At 34.9% G+C, this 13968-nt stretch overlaps 1 protein-coding gene across 4 annotated transcripts in view; it reads right to left on the reverse strand.

Moving 5' to 3' along the window:
* The window catches only part of spir (spire type actin nucleation factor), an 825932-nt gene that overhangs the window by 129671 nt on the left and 682293 nt on the right, over positions 1–13968 (reverse strand). For 3 of the 4 annotated variants that reach the window (XM_069842160.1, XM_069842161.1, XM_069842158.1), the window contains one exon: positions 6664–6761. In XM_069842160.1, the coding sequence (XP_069698261.1) occupies positions 6664–6761 (98 nt within the window). The remainder of the gene's footprint in view (positions 1–6663; positions 6762–13968) is intronic. The other variant, XM_069842159.1, reaches the window with a different exon arrangement.

Genomic DNA, 13968 nt, shown 5'->3' on the forward strand with positions numbered 1-13968 from the left:
CCTGCAGTATCGATATTGGTGTACACGGCATCGATCGGATAGGAGTCGTCGCTGCTACTGCTCCTGCAAGGTCCATTTCAGCAGCCCTACGAATATCTGAGTAGGAAATGCCTCCAATGTAGCTGTTTCGACTGGTACCTCAGTCTTTGGATTGCGAGGAAGTGCATTCACGCGCCTTATTGGGCAATTCGGAACGTTAAAATGTGGTTAAAAATATGTTGTTGTTGTTGTTGTTGTTGTTGTTGTTGTTTTCCAATGCCAGGCGTTTGACAATAAAGTCATTTGACCTCTTGCACTCCAATATTTTTCAAAGATACGTATTATCATGGTCAGCCACTGAAGCACAGATTTTGAGGTGTTCCGAATCCATTTCTTGGTTTGAGTTGCACAATGGGCAATTAGGGGACTGATATATTCCAATTCTATGCAGGTGTTTGGCCAAACAATCATGGCCTGTTGCCAATCTAAATGCAGCTACAGACGATTTTAGTGGTAAATCGGGAATTAAGTGTGGATTATGACGCAGAGAGTTCCATTTTTTCCCTTGAGATTGTGTTATCAAATTTTGTTTGCTGAAGTCTAAGTATGTAGATTTAATGAATCTTTTCACAGAGTAATATGTAGATTTAGTATCAGGTCTGTAAGTAGCAGTGCTGCCCTTCTTTGCTAAAGCATCCGCATTCTCGTTTCCCAGGATTCCACAATGGGATGGTATCCATTGGAATACAATTCTTTTATTGAGTGATATTAATTGAGAGATGTGGTTAAAAATATTGAATTCCCTACGGAGCATTCTAAGTTTGCCTGGAAGATATGCAACGCTAAATAGATGGAAGGAAAATTGTAAACAAAACATAAAAATACCAATGTTAACAGAAAAAAATTATATGCATAGATTTTTAAAAATTTAAATTGCACTAGTTCACTTTTATTATATTGAATTGTACTGTGTTAAAATGCCATCCTATTTATTTATTATTTTATTTAACGAGATAACAGCTAAATTACCAAACATTCAATTTGCTAATGCTCCTTACTTAAAAAAAAGTCAATTAAAATTATTGTTTAAAAATTACTGTAGTATGTTTTTCTTTTTGTCTTTCTACTTTTTATTTTTTGTTAATTCATTAAATACTTATCTTAAACTTTTGTGGAATGCCCCCTGAACACGAATATGTACTATTTCTGGGGGTCCTCGAGTGTTTTTATATAAAAAAATATGTAGCTTTATTCTAGCAATAAAAGTTATTATTTAACAATAATAATGATAATAATAATAATAATAATAATAGTAATAAAATCAAACTATAAACGAAGTAAAAGCACATTAAAAAATATATAGGCTACAGTTACACAAATTTTGAATGTTAAAAATTGTTTAGCTTGGACGCAAAAAAAACACATTATGAAAAACATTATCACAACCACCTACTATTGTCACACTGGTAAGTCCGCAGAAGCTTTTATGATCAATCTTTGGAATTCGTACCAAAACACTGTTTTCAAGTTGAGTGCAGTAGATATAGGGCCTATAGATCTATACTCAGTTCATAAACAACTCGCAATATATCCGTAACTATTGGAGGACGACTTCATTACAATAATACGCACAGTAGAGAAACAGTTCAATTACGTACTAACGTTCGCAGTGAGGTTGTGTAATTTAGTGAGCGGTTTTCAACGTGACAGAAGTTAAATCCTCCAGTCACAAGAAGTTGAATGCGACCCTTCAAAATTTTTTCTGGTAATCAAAGTAACTAATGAAGAAACACTTTACTGGAAATTATGTATTATGGAAATTTAATCTCTAAAACGAATAGTAGTTCAGGAACATTCTGCTATGAAAAAATCGCGCGGAATACATATCTTTACATGAGAAATACAGAAACCGTCTTCTTCAAAACCCGAGTAAAGTATACAGAATTATTTTAGATAGGCCTATATGTATAGTGCTAGTATGTTGCAATGTCCCTTCAAAACAATTGAGTTGCCTATAAATCATTCTGCTGCAGTAAGGAAATATGAAAACGACTGAAACGGTGAGATATGTCGAAGAATAATATTGTTCAAGTATATTAGGTATATTTATCAATCCGCAGAAGTCCCAATAATCAACAAAGAAAATATGAAAAGGATCCTTGAAAAGAATTATGGGTTTCAATATGATGTGCCAGATATGAGATGCACTATTAGATTCACATAGCTATTGTTCATTTGATATAGTCTAGTAAGGAATACAGATTTGCTCCAGTCACGTCTTATGACGTAGAAGGAACGTTTACATACAAATATGTTTTTCTGGATATAGGAGTATTTCTTTTAATAAACTGAAATGTACTTTATTAACTATTGCAACAAGTCTAGAGTTTACCAGTATGAGATTGAGTTCTTATTTTTATAGCTACGTAAATTATTTTAGACTTACTATTACACTTTTACTACGTTACACTACTTTTGACCAATAAAACGGTACGAAAGGACGTATTTCAACCAATCATGGCTGCTTATCGCACAATTTTATCGCGTCCCTAGAAATTGTTTAATTTTATCGCGTCCCTAGCATTTGTTTCTTTGTTTGCCAACTTTTAAAACGGCGCTGGTCTGGACACCAAAAAAAAAAAACAACAAAAACAAACAAACAAAAAGAAAACAGAAAATTACAAACCACTCCAGTCGATGCACAGCAGTTTCAAATATGACTCGCATTCGCATTCAAGAACAAGAATTAATAAAGATCACTGGTCATACTTATGCATCTTCCCTGAAATCCTATTTAGGCCTATAAATAAATGAAGAGCACCATTCGGAAATCCTGAATAAGTTGAGAAATACACCATGTAGGCCTACATCAACGAGTTCCACTTCTTTCACGCACACGTCCAATATAACATCAACTGAACCACCAACCACTAAAACATTCAAATTTGAAAATTGTACATTCAATAATTATTCCTTTTAAAATTATTCATGTTTATTTTTATGCCATCATCGTTAATTAAAACTTTTCTAACACTTGTATATATTATTTAGGTTATGTTATAGCTTTTGCTATATGATATTATGGATAGTCACGTATCAGAGATTGTTTAATATTAACATTTATTGAAAATCATCTGTCAAATGACGTTGATTACTGGGATTCGGATAATTGAAGTGGATGCAACTGTTTTAATAAAAATGAAACTGAATCAACAAAGCCTTCTTGACTAATAACACTGCTATCGTGATCTAGATCGAGAAGGCATTGCTAGTAATCGTCTACAGAGTTCAATGAAGATTCCATAGTTGGCACAACTGATAGTAAGATAACAGCAGAACAGCTAATCATAACACACTACTGCCATCTAGCATGCATCTAGCGTAATATTTGCAATTTTGAGATGGTACAATAATACATTTGAAGACAGTCGTATTTTCGTACGTCAATTAATATTTTATTGTATTGGAGTACTTCGTTACTTATAATCTTTACATACTTTCTTCTAATCGTGTAATAGTCAATTAAATCCCACTCGAGTTTTGATTTTCTCTAGATAAATCAAAACGTCTAGTGAGATTACTGTTGAAAATTACGAAGGTTCCAATTGACAATTAGTGTCTTTTTATATTATTTATTGTATTTCTTGTTCTATGACCATGGATCATCAACATAAAAACAAGTCTGGTTACCACCCGACTGTACATGTTTGTTATGCTGGTTTGTTGAGGTTTAGAGCTGCGTTACTATTGTTCATTCGGAGATATAGTCAAAGCTCAAACAACTTAATAGTTTCGGTACAAACTTCCTAGCTCTGGTTACGATAAAATCCCCGTTACGTGGCCTTAGCATGATGCCGGGTAACATACTGACAAAGGGAATCATTTGTATCAGAGAGGGGCTTCAAACACATGGCCGTATCCTCCAGGGAGGTTCAAAGCTGCACAGCAAGTCCTGTTTATATCAATACTAATTTAAACTTGAGGTATTAAACGACAGTATTAATATCCAACACATTACACTGCAGAACGGAATACGTAGCCTATTACAGAAGCAACAGTGTCCGAAACTATCATCTCTCCTGAGAACAAAGGTTTCCCAGAACTGCACAATCGTTACTAGTAGCGTAATGGAGCAAGTGCTCAAATTAATCACGTTACATGATAGTTAGTGTAACTAGTTACGGGACGTTATGTAATGAACTTGCCTTTCTGCGGATTCTCTATGCAGTCAATCTAATTACTGTTTCAGCTGCTTCTGTCGTTCGATTACTACATACGAGTAACATTCTTCTCCAAACCGATAAAACACAAATGATAAAATAGTACAAGTTCATAATGTTATACGTTATGACTAGGGACCGGATTTTTATGTAATTACATATTATGTTCCTTTCAAACTAACTGCATATAAATAACAAATCTTTGCGAATCTTGTAATTACCATCAATATATTAAAATTTGATACTACATATTTTTACATATTTACCCCACATTACATACTATGGCTTGGTATTACATAAATCTACATATTTAGGGGATTTATTCATTTTTACTTCTCTAAAAGGAACAAAAAAAAAAGTCTGCTGGGGAAGTTTACAATTTCAAATACACAGATATAAAAAGCCTTTTTACCTACCCAAGAAAAGATATATTTCGGGACGAAACATAACGTCCTTAGTTCCAGGAAGTAATAGAGGCACTCACCTCATACCGCCCAATGTAAATATGAATGAACAAAAGGCAACCTTTCTCATACAACTATCTTGTATTGTAAAAATCACTCGGAAAGTAGCGTTGTCTTCAAGCGGTGGAGTGGGACGAGGACATGATTTGTCTCAAACTATAATTGTTCTGCACACGTCTTAACAAGCCATTCCCATGCAATTTGCAACCTTACTCACCCTCGTCCTAATCCTTCCATGGAAAACTTGTGTCAAGTCTGACATGAGCCGCAATATAGTAGCCGACGTTTGAAAAGAAGCTGGAGTAAAGGAATAAACTTGAAAGATTAAAATAAATAACTTTTCAGGTTATTGCTTAAAATCTTTACTTTAGATTTAGTACACCTATACGGAAATGGGATTTTCTGAGCAATTAAAAAGTATTGTTCTCAGCTGGAATAATTCTACTCTTCTGAATGAGACAGGAATGTCACTTTTCAAACAACAGTTTGTAAATATCTGTAGTTTGAGGTTTTAGTAGGTACTTTGTTTCTTACAGAGAGCAGCTAAAATGCATGTGTCCCACGTCTTCTCTTATTTTCTCCTAATCCAGTAAAGCGAAACAGTGCTTGCAGTAGCTACTGTTGTGTCATTCATGTCACTCAGTTCTCTAGTTTTAGTATTTAAAATGCCTATAAAGTGCAAGTGAGTTTATCTACTGCTTTTAACTAACTAAAATGGCCCCTGTATCTTCAACCCTTACTGACTTACTTACTGGATTTTAAGGAACCCGGAGGTTCACTGGCGCCCTCACATAAGCCCGCCATTGGCCCCTATCCTGAGCAAGATTAATCTAGTCTCTACCATCATATCCCACCTCCCTCAAATCCATTTTAATATTATCCTCCCATCTACGTCTCGGTCTACCCAAAGGTATTTTCCCCTCTGGCCTCCCAACTAACACTCTATATGCATTTCTGGATTCGCCCATACGTGCTACATGCCTTGCCCATCTCAAACGTCTGGATTTAATGTTCCTAATTATGTCAGGTGAAGGATGCAATGCGTGCAGCTCTGCGTTGTGTAACTTTCTCCATTCTCCTGTAACTTCATCCCTCTTAGCCCCAAATATTTTCCTAAGAACCTTATTCTCAAAAACCGTCAATCTCTGTTACTCTCTCAAAGTGAGAGTCCAAGTTTCACAGGCATACAGAACAACCGGTAATATAACTGATTTATAAATTCTGACTTTCAGATTTTTTGACAGCAGACTAGATGACAAAAGCTTCTCAACCGAATAATAACAGGCATTTCCCATATTTATTCTGCCTTTAATTTCCTCCCGAGTGTCATTTATATTTGTTACTGTTGCTCCAAGATATTTGAATTTTTCCACCTCTTCGAAGGATAAATCTCCAACTTTTATAGTTACATTTCGTACAATATTCTGATCACGCGACATAATCATATCCTTAGTCTTTTTGGGATTTACTTCCAACCCTATCTCTTTACTTGTTTCAAGTAGAATTTCCGCGTTTTCCATAATCGTTTGTGGATCTTCAACCCTAACGACAAAAATAAAATCATCGATTGCGATGGACGAAGCTTTCACTACAGATGGAAAAATAGTAATGTGTCAAGTGTGCGGTAAAAAAGTCGGGTGCTTTATGAAATCACAACTGGAGAGTCTTACCTTTTCTATACCTGCCAGATATTGATACTAAATATTTTCGTGATTGTACCATATTTTGGTACATATTCAGCTTATTTTTCTTACATAAATATGTACATATTTCACACCTTGATATTACATAAAAATCCGGTCCCTAGTTTTGACACGAGTCAGTTATTTTTAGGGAACGAGCGAGCACTCAAGCCCAATTACAAATAAACTGAAATGTTAAAAAAAAAAACAGCTAAAAAGAGAGGGATCAACCCTTTGCGTCAGTAGACAACCAGTCCCGGTGACATTAATTGAATTGTTCTCGCCCACACAATAAGGTTTAATCAGCATTTGACGTACCTGCAACTTTGAGAAGTCGACTTTGATGAGACGGCGGGTGGATTTGCCACTGCTGGAGGACTCCTCGCGTGGGTGCGACGGCAGGTCGACAGGAACTACTGCAACAGAACGGAACCATAGTCACGACTCTGTGTTGCCACAAAATGTCATTAACTTCATTCACAGGGGACCGGGAGCCACCGCATAAATGATAAGGCTCTCAGAAGTCAGTTTTCCATGAATGCCATGACGCCGACGTTAGTTTTAACGTTGCAAATACAACTCTACCTTAAGGGTTATACTACACGAACGTTAAAAACGTTGCGTTGACAACGTTCTTTTATAGGAACTTAGTTTTTGGTAATATGATCGCTTGTATAATTGCATGACTATACTACACAAGCGTTAAAAGTGCTGCGTTTGGTTGCGTTGCTTCGACGTTGGAAGTTTCAACGCAGAGGTCTGCGTTGGCAACACCATCTTTTGCAAACGTATTGATATTACATGTGCGTCACCAACGCAACGTCAACAACAGACTGGATATTGTGAAGCAAATGCAGTTTTTACTACCTACTTTTGGTGAGAATGAAACCATTTCGAATAAGTTATACCTCCACCTGAACAAGAAGACATACCGGATGGTATTATTTCTCAGGCTACTTCGGGTCATGAGAGTAATGTAAACGATACCCAAACAAAATCGGGACCATCTCTTCACTCGACAGGGACAGGAAGAAAAGAAAAATCTAAAAATATTCTAGTAACTGCAACAAGGGATATTACAAATATATTATCAGAGAGCGTGGCCATACAAAGACAAGACAGAGAGAATTACAAGGATGGAAACAAAGCTTTCCTATCATTTATCAAAATCATGGACAATTTACCTCCAGAGCTTGCAATTGAAGCCCGTTTCAAAGTTTCTGAAGTGTCGAGCAACGGGCAACATCAAGAATGTCCCAATTGTCAGAGTCGCCGTTGAGTGTTACTGCCGATGGTTCAAATGATTCTGAGTTCATTGTTAATTTCAGTCAGTACTGATTTCTGCAGCTTGTAATGTTCTTAATTTTCAACATATTATGCATAAAATAAAAATATAATAATTGCAAATTAAGGCAAGTTTTATTACTTTACCTTAATGTTACAATCAGCTTTTCGAAGGATGAACTGATTTCCTCATTACAATATTAGTTTTCCTAATTTTATGAGAAATTAAATTCAAAAGATCATCAAAACTTTTTATTGACATTCTGTAATAGAGAAAAAACTTGTCGAGATGCTGTCGGTGATTTTCAAATGCAGTACAGTATAAAACTTTCCTGTCGAAAGTCTCTTAATGTTTGCGGGATGAATTCACCATCTTCGTTTCCTCTTTTTTGAGACAGACATATAAATTGAACACATAGCAGAGCTACATATGCAACCGTTATAACATCCATTGCAGTTCTGAAACCAAACACAGCCTCCCTAACGCAACGTGTAGTTTATACATTTTTCATGCGTTACCAACGCCTATCAACGCAACATTTTTAACGTTCGTGTAGTATAGCCCTAAGGGTACTGGGTAGTGATTAGGGGTCAAAAATCCAATTTTTTTTTTGTGTTTAAAAAAGTAGAAAACTTGCTCTTCAAAACAATACATATTGTGGAGGTATCTCTGCAGATAAGCCCTTTAAATGGCCCCTTTAATGAAATTCATACCTCCTTTTTTGAATGCAGTTTTCAGTTAGTTGATATTTTTCAAACTTGAGTGCATTTTTTTCTGAAACTACTGAATCTATTTACATGAAATTTTACAGTGTTTTATGCAGCCTGTCTTCTACATTGTAGACTTAGAGCAGTGGTCGTCAGCACTCGCTGAAATGTGCAGTGGGTACGCGGTGCCGTCCCCTGTGCACCGTCGTGCAACAGGAAGAGATAGAGAGCATACCCGCCAGCAGCTACGAGAGCACTATAGTGCACTGCGTTTTCCGCCTGCTCTGTGCTGACGACCCCTGACCTAGAGGTTAGGAATATCATAAACATAAAAGGACGAAGAAAATATATATTTATTGATAAAAATGGCAAAAATTGTTAATCAAAGTTTAATTTTGTTTTCTGTTCTACTAAGGGTGAATATTCAAGTAAAGTTTGTTTTAGAACTTACAAATATACATTTCTTGATAACTTAAGAAAATACAAGGTATATGAGTGAAGACTGTAGCAAGTAATGTGCACCTGAAATTTGAGATACATTTAGCAAAGTGGGAAAACAAGTTGTCAGTTAGAACCTTTCTTTTGCACTTGGATAAGAAATTAATTAGTTGTATTTCATACTGGTGAATTCAGAATGATTTATTGTACAACCTTGGAAATTTTTATTCCACTTTGAACACTAAACATTTGTAATGAAATTCTTTAATCGCACAGGCATCACTACCCACTCCCCTTAAATATTAGGTATTTAAGGGGGTTAACGGGTGAAAATTCGGTTACTTTCAGTCAAAAATAGCATTTTCGTTTTCATGTAAGAATGAATCAGTAATCTCTTATTTATATGTTGAGCTCTGCAGCGCTCGAAAGCATAAAAATTACGCAATATATAAATGCCTTCACTCTTGAATTTCAATTGCATGCAAATTTTATAAACTGTTTTCTCACATTTTTTTTTCCAGCACATTTCCTCAGGTTCGAAGTGTAAAGGTTTTACAATTTTGATGATGGGAACATGAAATTTTTACTGCATGTTCTATATACTTCTATATACTGTGGTTGACAAAATAGCGCATGGGTTTTATGATTAAATTAATACTTTTTAAAATAAAAAATGAAACTTTTTTAGTGGCAATGAAAAATTTCTATTTTTAGGTAAGCAGTGGTTATAAAAATTGTTTCCCCCTTTTTATAGCAAAGATCTAGGAAAACTGATGCGTGATATTTTTCTAAATATGCCAGTGATCTTGCAAAAAGAAATTTCAAACATATTACTGACAAATTGAGCGACACGTTTCATTTTGAAATATGAAAATTTTTAAAAATATTTTTGTTAATAACTCAAAAACTAATTTTCATAGAAATGAAACTTCACCACATCATTATCCATCACACCGTGATTACAGGACGTAGCTTGAAAAATGTAGAAAATAGAAATTTCACCCATCACCCTCCTTAAGGCTTTCACGGAATACAACAGGGAACAATTTTTTGCGATGTATCATGGATAAAGAAATAGCCAACGTTTTCAAAACTATCGGCTCCGTATAAATGTGGATTTACTGTATTTTTTAGAGGACCGGATAGTGATTATTTTGTGTTTTCCAATCAAGTACAAACCTTGCTCTTTAAAACATATATTGTGGGGAGTATCTCTGCATATAAGTCCTTTAAATGGTCTCTTTAAATTTGGCGGCGCATAGTTTATATTTTTCAAACTTAAGTGTATTTCTCTCCGAAACTACTGAATCAATTTACATTAAATTGTTACAGTATTTTCTGCAAACAGTGGTCTACAAATTATACCTACGATTTAAGAATATCACACACACATAACACGAGGAAAAAATACATATTCAGGAAAAAGAGCGACAAAAATTGTTAATCAAAGTTCAATATGTTTTATATTTCACTAAGGGTGAAATATTTAACTAAATTTTGCTTTATAATTTACAGTATACATCACCAGATAACTTAAAAAAAATACTAGTTATATGAGTGAAGATTGCAGCAAGTAATGTGCACCAGAAGATTGAGGTACATTTAACAAAGTGGGAAAACAGGTTATCAGTTAGGGTCTTTCTTTTGCCCTTGGATACAAAATTAATTAACTGTATTTTTACCACTGAATTCAGAATGATTTATTGTATGATATACATTTTTATTGCACTCTGAACACTAAAAGCCTAAAAATATTGAACTAAACTTTTGTACGGAAATTCTTTAATCGCACAGGCATCATTGCCCACTTCCCTTAAAGTTGTTTTCTGGGTATCATAATTCGTAGTTAGACTTAATTTCATCTTTTCTTAGTACATTCAAGCTCATGATTTTGGAAGGTTCCCCCATGAGCGGTGCGGTACACCATAAGTTCAGAGAATGATCCAGAAAAAGATCTTCCAGCCTACTGTTAGCATTTTGATTAAAAATAACCATATTACTGGAAACGAAATGTTCACATGTCACACTTTGTCACTGAGTGACAGGTATTCTTTCATTTCTGAGTTACAAATTACATAATTATAAAACATATATCTCTTTGTAAACTTTTATACTTATTTATTATGGATACAATTACTTATTGTTATATCCTTTTAATATCTGGTGACATAATTTATTGCAAAAACGTCTAATATTGCTTCTCGAAGAGAAGAACAGAGTTAATATTTCAGTGTCTCCTCCAAATGAGGGGACACGAGGAGGGCTGCTGGACTATTGATCTGCTGACGTCATCACGATTTGGGGTAGGTCAGGGGTTACCATCATGATCTGTCTGCAGGGGTGGAAGAACATATTTCAGTTTGTTAGCAATATTGACCAGTTTGTACAAAGTATGCTGGTAAATCTGGCCGAACGTACAGGCACAGAAACAAAACCTTCGCATATTCAGAAAGTGAATTAGATTTGGATGTATTTTCTTATGTAACAAGTAGACCTCGGATTTTTAGGCTCGATTAGGAAAAGTTGCAACACTTTTTTGTAAAAATTCCTATATGTATGCAACACGGTGAACTTTCGAAGGATGGATGATATGGCCTAAACTACGTGCATTAAAGAACGTATGTTTCAGTCTACGCTAAGCGAGTGTAATAAAAGACATATAATTAATTGATGGACTTAATCGTGTTAAGTATGTAAGATTTGTCCGGCTTACAGCTGTTTCAGTGCTTCACGCACCATTCTCAGAGCCTACTAGATCACGGCGTCATCTCGAACTTCTCCGCCTGTTATGTGGGTGTGTTTGATTGTTGAAGGGTAGAGTCAAATAGTGTGCGTGTGTACTGAAATTGATCTGTGTGTTGAGAATTTGATCGGGGTGTGTTTTAGTGTGTTTGTATATTTCGTATTGTTCTAGTGTGTTGAGTTTTTGGTTCTTGGGTTGTATGTATGTATGTATGTATGTATGTATGTATGTATGTATGTATGTATGTATGTATGTATGTATGTATGTATGTATGTATGTATGAATGTATGTATGTATGAATGTATGTATGTATTTATTCACACTGCAATGGGTATATACCCGGTGGCAGTTGTAACTAATTACATTCAATAATGACAATAATAAACTTATTAATTAAAAATATAATTAATGATAATACTAATACTAATAATAATAATAATAACAACAACAGGGAATATACTGAATTAAATGAAACGATCACTTAAAATAACATTTGAAATATTCTAATTTGTATCTTAAAACTAAGATCGAACTAAAACCCACGAGTATATGTTCATATCTGCACAAGTACCTTTCAACATTACACTCATTTCGCTGTCAACCCACTCACTGCACTGGAACTACGACACATTTCACTGATTCTATCCTGATTTCACTAACACTTCAAAAACATTTCACTGTTCAAATTCTTTGCACTGCCACTATAACCTATAAAGCTTCAATGACAGGAACACGTTTCACTTACACAGCACACTTCACTGACACGACATACTTCTTCACTGATACAACACACTTCACTGACACAACATAATTCTTCACTGATACAACACTTCAATAACAACATATCATTTACACCCTTTAAGTACTGTGTATAATTACCGTCTATTAGTAAGGTCCTTAAGCCTATTTTTAAATGCATTTTTGGTGTAGGATTTCCATGTTCGTATTTATGTTATTGTATGTATGGTTAGCATTGGTTATGTGATCGGCGTATGTAGATGTATTTTGTCCTCTGGTTATTGCTTTAATATGTTCTTTGTAGCGTGTTTGGAATCATCTGCCTGTCTGTCCTATGTAGAACTTATCGCAACTATTACATGTGAGTTTGTATACACCTGTGTGGTCGTATTTAAGTCCACTAGTTAATCAATTAATTATATTCAAGTGTTAAAAGTAGTGTACGCAAGATTCAACATGGAAAAGACATATGTCTTCGAAGAAAGAATTAAATTAATTAATATACATTTTTGTGGATCTACCTTCAATATACATTATTTCTCTACCCCTTCCCCCACCACTGCAGGTACATCGATCAATGACATGAAACTGTCGCCTTCAAGACACTTGTGGTGTGCAAAATGTTACAGAAAATTTCCTTAAATTAGATTAATTCTTAATTTTTTATCACGTTCATACTTGAAACGACTACCAACTAAATGTAGGCCTATATGAAAAGATAATTGTATCTTTATTATTCAACTGTTAATTATACTCGTTGACATTTCACGAGATGATAATGTTGTAAACGCAAATTACTAGAAATAGCTACAAGGTCACTGGAACAGCTGAGAAACTTACTTCCTCAACATCAAACACTACAGTGTTCAACAGGCAGCCTACTGGGTGTAGACGTGTAACGGCATTTATCGTAGCATTGTTCTAACCAAATTATCATTCCCAAGCATATTGTATAACCTCGATTGCTAATCTGAGAACGAGTGACGCAATATACATTACATTCTTCCTCCTCCGAGTAGACCTGAATCACAATTTCTTCTGACATACAGTATGTCGGAACTTCGTACTCTGCTACAAACTGAAAGTCGTACAACACTAGGCTACAAAAAAACGTGACCCAAGACGAAGTAGGTCACAGGGAAACGATGATATATAAGATATTCTTTTGTGTACCTAAAAGAAATATGAGCAGAAAATAACTAGACTTCTCGTTGCCTTTATGTTCTAGAGGAGCTGACTTTCCCATCGGACTTCTTTTTCATCTTTTTTAAACGATGCCTCTACACGTGAGATTACGTGCAGAACGTCGACGGAATTTGTTACGGAAAGAATAGCTATTATTTTTTCAGTCTGATTTTCCTATTCATTCTGAAAGTCTTCATACAAAATACTTAGCTTAGACGTAAAACATCTAAAATTAGAAGTAAGTTAAGTAAGTTTCAACCAACATGCAAAACTAGTCAAAGAAAAGTAGGAAAGAAGGCCCAGAAATATACACGAAACAAATCTAAGAGTCACAAAATTATTAGTTCTCTTGTAAGGTTAGGGGGGAGGTGTGGAGACAATATCCAGACAACCGAAATGTGATAGTGTAGTTATGAAATTAATATGTCAGAATGGAAAATTAATTTATGTCAAATAGTTGAAAAAATTTGGAAGAATAAAGAAATCCAGAGAAACATTTCAAGGCACAATTCTGGAAGATTCCTAAT

Source organism: Periplaneta americana, chromosome 12 (assembly GCF_040183065.1).
Source record: "Periplaneta americana isolate PAMFEO1 chromosome 12, P.americana_PAMFEO1_priV1, whole genome shotgun sequence".
Classification (NCBI taxonomy): domain Eukaryota; kingdom Metazoa; phylum Arthropoda; class Insecta; order Blattodea; family Blattidae; genus Periplaneta; species Periplaneta americana.